At 44.4% G+C, this 6895-nt stretch overlaps 1 protein-coding gene across 2 annotated transcripts in view; it reads left to right on the forward strand.

Annotated features, from left to right (window-relative positions):
* LOC102375085 (olfactory receptor 5I1-like) overlaps positions 1 to 5028 on the forward strand; it is a 6578-nt gene extending 1550 nt beyond the window's left edge. Inside the window, exon 2 of one of the 2 annotated variants that reach the window (XM_025216053.1) lies at positions 4102 to 5028. In XM_025216053.1, the coding sequence (XP_025071838.1) occupies positions 4102 to 5028 (927 nt within the window). Of the gene's footprint in view, positions 1 to 4080 lie in introns of those variants that run through there. The other variant, XM_006034117.1, reaches the window with a different exon arrangement.
* The last annotated feature ends 1867 nt before the right edge of the window (positions 5029 to 6895 follow it).

The raw sequence follows: 6895 nt of genomic DNA on the forward strand, positions 1-6895 counted from the left end.
CGGACTCGATGATCTATTGAGGTCCCTTCCGACCCTGACATCTATGAATCTATGAAAATGATAAAGTGGGTGGGGTGCTGCTTTGAGCCGAAGGATGGACTACATGACCTCCCAATGTCCTTTCCAACTATAATATTCTATGACTCTATGAACATCATAGTCAACATGTCAGGGACAACACGTGGCCATCCAAACACAGGCTCCTACCACCTTAATTCAGCATTGTTTTTCAATTTAGTCATACATTTCTTTTACTGCTTCATATACATTTTTACAGTCAACTTAACATGATTTTATTCTTTAACATAGCATGGGAATAACCTACATATTGTGTCCACTTATCATGCAACTTTATCTTCACACATGCCTAACTACATTTGCTCTAAGTTAATAGTCCAATTGGTGGAAATGGTCATTATTCCTATGACTGAAACATTGTGGATTTGCCCATCAATTGGGAAGCCTTGGATGGTTGACTACTGCACCAGGTACTGGCTCTTACTCTCCCAATCTCTTTGCTTTCCGTCACAGTTGCATACACAGCATCTTTTTCACTGAACAAAAGAAAACACATTCAACCTTTCCCAACATAAAATACTCATTCTGACACATGATAACTTCTGATTAGAGCACACCTGCTGATGCATCCAGCACAAGCTGAGCAGGTTGACAAATGGTGCCATGCACTCAGCTGGCACATAATGAATTGGTTCATGCAGCATTTGCTTAAGAAGCCATTTGTGCCCTTTCTCAGGCTTTAAGTCTGACCAGCCAAACACCTAACCAATAAGAACAACTGGATTAATCTTTGTTTCTTGACTTCCCAAGGGACCCAAGTATAATTTTACAAGCTGTGAAATAACTCGGACCTAGCTGGGTTATATACCATGGGCTTGTTTCTAGGGTTTACCCCTCTTGTCCACTTTCCTATTTTCACATGTTTTCTCAGGGATCAACACACAAATCACATTGGTCTTAGGAACATACTAATAGCCAAGAGGCATTTTGGCCTGGATCATAATTCATGGGTCAGTGTTTTCATGGTTTTTTCCCTAGAGGGACTGCTAGTCTGGCCACAATTCATACTTCATGCCTTTCAGGCTGAACATTATTAACTATGTGCTAAATTTACACTCCTTGAGCAGCATGGACTGCTGTACTACTCAGCTTCTCCCTTACAATCTCTACATCCATGCGCTTAAAACTCCAGTGCTTGTACTATCTACTCCTAAACCTTGGCCAGTGCTATGTCTCTCTGAACTTGCTTTCAGGTTATGCGTACCAGTCATTATTTTCACCCATGCTTTCAAATGATTTTCTAAAGTTCATAGAAAATTACTACTCCTGCTAGACTGACTCCTGACCAGCCTAGGCTGTTGGATTCTCTCCCCTTTCCAGTATATGGAGCTAAAGCCCATTTGCCTGGATGTCCAGCTGTGTCTGCTCAGCAATTAGACATGGACAACACTTCATCTTACCAGTCTGTCTTGGGTGTTGCCACAGCTGCAACAGGAAATTTTGCCAACCTGGGCAAGTGGGGACAAGTAGGCAGGGAGGGTGCTGAGGGTACTGGCAAGGGAGTACTGAGGAGAGAGTCAGGAATCAGCCTCTGGTTTCCTTTCCTTACTATTCCTGAAATGCCCATTAGTCAGTGCCTCACTCTTTCCTTTGCTCTGCTGCCCGCAAATCTGTGACTCCACGCCCCACCTGGCTTTGCCCCTCCAGGATCTCTCTCTTTTCTTTAGTCCCTTCTCTGCTGGCAGCTGCCTTCTCCCCTCCAGAAGCATCTTCCTGGGGAACAGAGGCCCTGGGGACACACAGGCTCTGCTCTGAGTCTTGGGGTGAGAAGCACCTGCTCTTCTGAAAAGTGGACAAGATCTGTGGGCTGCCTCAGGACCTGCACAGTAACAGGACCATCTGCTCATATACCAGGCTCTGAGGGTTCAGGTCTTGAAAATGTGACTAACAAAAGGGAATAAAACAAGAGGTGAAGAAAAAAGCCCAAACAAGGAACATGGCTGTAAATGGATCTGGTTCATCTACTTCCAGGACACGATGAAGAATGGCCCAGAGCCCACTGCAGTACAATGCTGTTCTACCCTGCACATACACTGTTTGCCCCACATCCGTCTCCAGCCCACGTCCCAAAACGCTCATGGCCTCAGGGTCAGGCAGGGCCTGAAACACAGGTGCATAAGAAGACAGAGCAAGAGCAGAGAACAGGGAATAATATCCCCAGGCAGGCCTTAATGCCAGCTTGGTCTGACTGCTGTTCATGTGAATGAGATAATTTTTCATTGCATTCATTCAAGGGCTTCTATCTAGCACCTCTCTAGGTCTCTCCAGAACAAATCCACAGGGCTGGGACTGAAAATACATCTCTGTCACTAGGGAGAGCCTCACTGCAGTCATGAATTCTCATAGCACCTTTCCTCCGGAGGCCTCAACGCCCTTTGCTAGGAAGGGAAGCACCAGCCTCCTCCTTTTGCACAGCTTCTGCAGTTTGGCCAGATTCAATGCTAGTCCCTTCAATATAACTGCTAGAACAGTCCCAGCACTTGATCTTGACAGAAAAGCACTCAAGGGCAATAAAGATCTCAGGTCAGTTAGCAACATTAAAGCAAATTTCCTACCCAAATCCTTGGATCAGGGGGCAGTGAAAGGTGCCAACCTTTCCATACAACAGCACAGGAGGCTGTTGCAGAAGGCTCCGAAAGAGACTGAGTTGAATGATGCTGGGGTAGGTCTTTCTTTTACGATAGGGATGTGAAGGTGTTGGGAGCCTTTTCAGTATGTTATGGAGAGTGCTGTGCATGAGAAAGAAGTAAAACCAGACAGAAGACTTTTCATTCTACTTCTACTTTTCAAGTACAAGTCGCTAGAAAAGTGAAGGGATTAGGTAGCTTTTCAATGTCTTATTGATAGGGTTGTGGATGAAAAAAGGTGACAAAAATACAGAAGATTTTGCATTCAACTTCTCTTTTCCATACAGAGAGACTTTTTGTGGGTAGCTGTATGCTGACTTAAGCTGGCTATTTTTATATTCTAGCAATAAAGCCAGTTCTATTTTTTAAATGAAAATTCTTACTTTTTATTCAGAAGCTAAATTTTCTCAGCCCAACACCTTATACTATTCAAAAGAAAACTAGTGTTTTTCCTAAGTACCATGTACTTCATTAAGTGTGTTTTTTCTTAGCTGTTTTATGCATTGATTGGCATATGTATCTATTTCCAGAGTTTTGGAAAGTCAGCAATGTATGTGAAAATGTTTATTTCATTATAAACTCTATATTCTGTTAAAATAATTGCTGGAACTCCCAAAAACAAAATATCTAGACATATTGTGCAATGTATGAAAGGAAGGCGGGAAGGAGAGCTGAATGGGCAAGTCTTTATCAAGAACCCAGTCCTTTCCCTTCTGCTTACACGAGGTTGGTGTTTTCAGAGGCACCAAAGGAGTTTGGAGCACATTTTTTAACCACATAGGTACCTAAAGATACAGGCAGGCACCCCGGGATATGTTCAAAATTGTCTTGGTTCCAACCTCCACAGATTTCATTTCGACAGCGGTCAGATTCCACTAATGTAAGTATAGAAAACAGGTAAAGTATACAGTAATAATTATAGGATACGGTAATGATAGGATTCAGTATATGTTCGTCTTTGCATCCATAGAGAGAAATCTAGTCTAGTTCAGTGAAAAGTTATTGTTGGGAGCACAAAAATCCCCGTGTTATACACTCTCAGTTTACAATATATGCATGTATAGACTGGGAGTCCCATTCAACCCAGAATAACAAGGCTGAGCAACATCATTCCAAAAGGAGACCTGAGAATGACAAGAGAAATTAGAAGATTTTGCTAATATTCTGCCAAAGGCACAATTGTTATTATATGGAGAAGTGATATGGAGATATAGCTTCATAGTAGAAAACTCAGAATTTCAATAGACATCCTGTAGACATATTAAGTCGAGGTTTAAGTAACTTCTGAAGGCTTCTGCCAGACATACACAAAGGGACATTAAGCTTAGTCCTCCATCTTTAACCTGTTTTTTAACCCCCAAGGGAGAGATGAGCTATGGAGTTTATAGGAGAGAAGAACCACACAGCTGTGACAGAATTCATCCTGCTGGGATTCGGGAGTGGACCTGGGATTCAGGTGCTGCCCTTTGTGGTGTTCCTTCTAATTTACACGGCCACTGTGCTAGGAAACATTATCATGGTTCTCATCATTCGAATCGACCCTCATCTTCAAACCCCCATGTATTTCTTCCTCATGAACCTGTCACTCCTAGACCTCTGCTACTCCTCAACCATTGCCCCCAAAGCCATGGCCACCTTCCTACAAGGCAGCAAAACCATTTCCTACAATGGATGTGCTGCACAGTTGTTCTTTTTTGCTCTCTTTATAACCACAGAAGCCTTCATCCTGGCAGCAATGGCATATGATCGATACATAGCCATCTGCAACCCACTCCTCTATCCTGTCACCATGTCCAAAAGGGTCTGTATTCAGCTCATCGTGGTCTCCTATATCTGTGGTGGCACCGATTCTCTAGTGCAAACCAGCTTCACCTTTGCACTGAGCTACTGTGGGCCTAAAGAGATCAACCATTTCTTCTGTGACTTTCCCCCCTTGCTAAATCTATCATGTACCGATATTTACATCAATGAACTGGTAATGTTTCTTGCATCTGGCCTCATCATAGTGATCACCTCAGGAATCATCCTCATCTCCTACGCCTACATCATCCATGCTATTCTCAGGATTCACTCAGCCAAGGGCAGGCTCAAGACCTTATCCACCTGCTCCTCCCACATGGTGGCTGTCACTTTATTTTTTGGGACGGTTTCCTTTATGTATGCCCAGCCGGGTTCTCTGTCTTCCCCACATCTGAGCAAGGTGGTGTCTGTGTTTTATACCCTTGTCATCCCCATGTTGAATCCCTTCATCTACAGCCTCAGGAACAAGGATGTGAAAGATGCTTTGAGGAGAATCATAGGTAGGAAAATGACTTCGAAATAAGCCTCTTCTGCCAATATGGAGCTATCAAGTGAGAAGTAATTAATAAATATTTGCATGCATCTGTACATCTCTCTGCGTAATTTTCATTAGCATCCAACTCTCACTCTATATTCATATCGACCTAAGTTTTTAGGCCCCTCCTAACAATATGTTGTGTTATTACAAGAATGAGTGTTTTATTATAGTAAACCAGCCCGACATATTTTAAGTTTTTTAATCCTTCTGGGGCTTTTTTCTTTATTAAATGCGTCTCACCCTAAACTGTGGATCCAAATGTCCTTGAGCTTTAAGGAGCATTTGTTTTCTAAGCACAAATTTCACAACTGAAATCATCACACAACAATGCTGATCTAGATTCTAGAATCCAATTGTATTTCCCCTTCCCTGCTTGTGTGCATGTTTTGCTGTGTCCTCTTAGTGGCAGACTCCACAGCTAAACACCCTACTATTTCATAAAGGGCTTAAAAAAGGATAGGAAAAACATTCACTCTTGCAGTCAATTACAGGTTCACCATTGATTTCAATGACTATGTTAGGTCAAAAAAAAGCATTTTAACTCTTGGTATTTTCAGGTTTTAACCATGGGAGGTAGTTGTTCAGTTCTCAATGGAAACTAAATGTTGCTGGCAAACAAGAATTGTCCTTTGTTCCAGAATTAGTAATTGGAGGAAACCCGAGCCCAGAGCCAAACAAGGCAGCTGGGCACCCAAGGCAGCTATGACACATGGAGACAGCAAGGACTTCTGGCTGTAGGTGCCTTTGGCATGGTTGTGTACCTGCAGAGGCAGCTGATCTTTTTCCACCTCCGAGTCAGCACCTAGGACTGCTCTCCCCCTCTGATTTAATACCAGCAGGTACACATTTGGATGAATTTATTTTTGCCAGAGCAAGAAATAAAATTACAAACCACACATTGATACCAAAACCTGTAGAAAGACAATAGTGCCCATTTGGGCACAAAAACTGCAACAGCAATTACCCTCTGTCCCTCTAGACCAGGGGTGGGCTATTATTTTGGGCAGAGGGCCGCTTAGTGAGTTCTGGCAAGCCACTGAGGGCCACATGACAGGCAGCCAGGGACGGATAAATATTAATTTTATACGTTTTTTAGGGGCCCCGCAGGCCAGATGGAATGGCCTGGCAGGGTGCATCCGGCCCCTGGGCCGCATTTTGCCCACCCCTGCTCTAGACAACTGCAGCTCTTGTCATGGGAGAAAAACACAACTATGAGCCAAGACTGGAGCTGTCTCAAGTTTCTTCAAGTAGCTGTAGTGGCAGTTGGAGACTGTTTTATCCTGTAATCACACTGGCTAAATCCTTCCACTGAAACCAATTTTGATGGAAAACTAGTGCTCCGAGTAGACGCGTTCACCAATTTCCAACCAGCTCTGCCTATCAAGACCTGATTTAACTCCGGCACCACACAAGGAGGTCTAGGCCTCCAACCTATCCGGGCAGAAGGACAAGAGCTGCGGTGCACTGAGCCACGAGTCGGCCGTCACATGGGGCAAGAGAGCCCATGCAGCTCAGAGCCACCCTGGCTGGAGCCAGAGACAGCCCTGCAACACCAGAAGTCATGAGTTGTGGGGAAAAGGGGTTTCCCGCTGGGGAGGGATCTCACAGGAGGGGAGCCAACAGGGGCCCGTGCAGGTCAAGGGTCCTGACCAAGGTTCTCTCTAAGCTGCGCACATGTGTGGCCATGCACAATAAGAAGTCTTGCCATGCAGTAACTTTTTAATGCCATGCACCCGCCCGGAGAGGAGCTGGGCTGTGGCTTCCTGTAAACTTTGGGCATGGAGCATGGTGGAAGCACTGGGACCCTCCCTACGCCTTTTTGTAGGGGGTGCACCACCACACTCAGGGGGTG

This window comes from Alligator sinensis, unplaced genomic scaffold, assembly GCF_000455745.1.
Source record: "Alligator sinensis unplaced genomic scaffold, ASM45574v1 scaffold79_1, whole genome shotgun sequence".
Classification (NCBI taxonomy): Eukaryota; Metazoa; Chordata; order Crocodylia; family Alligatoridae; genus Alligator; species Alligator sinensis.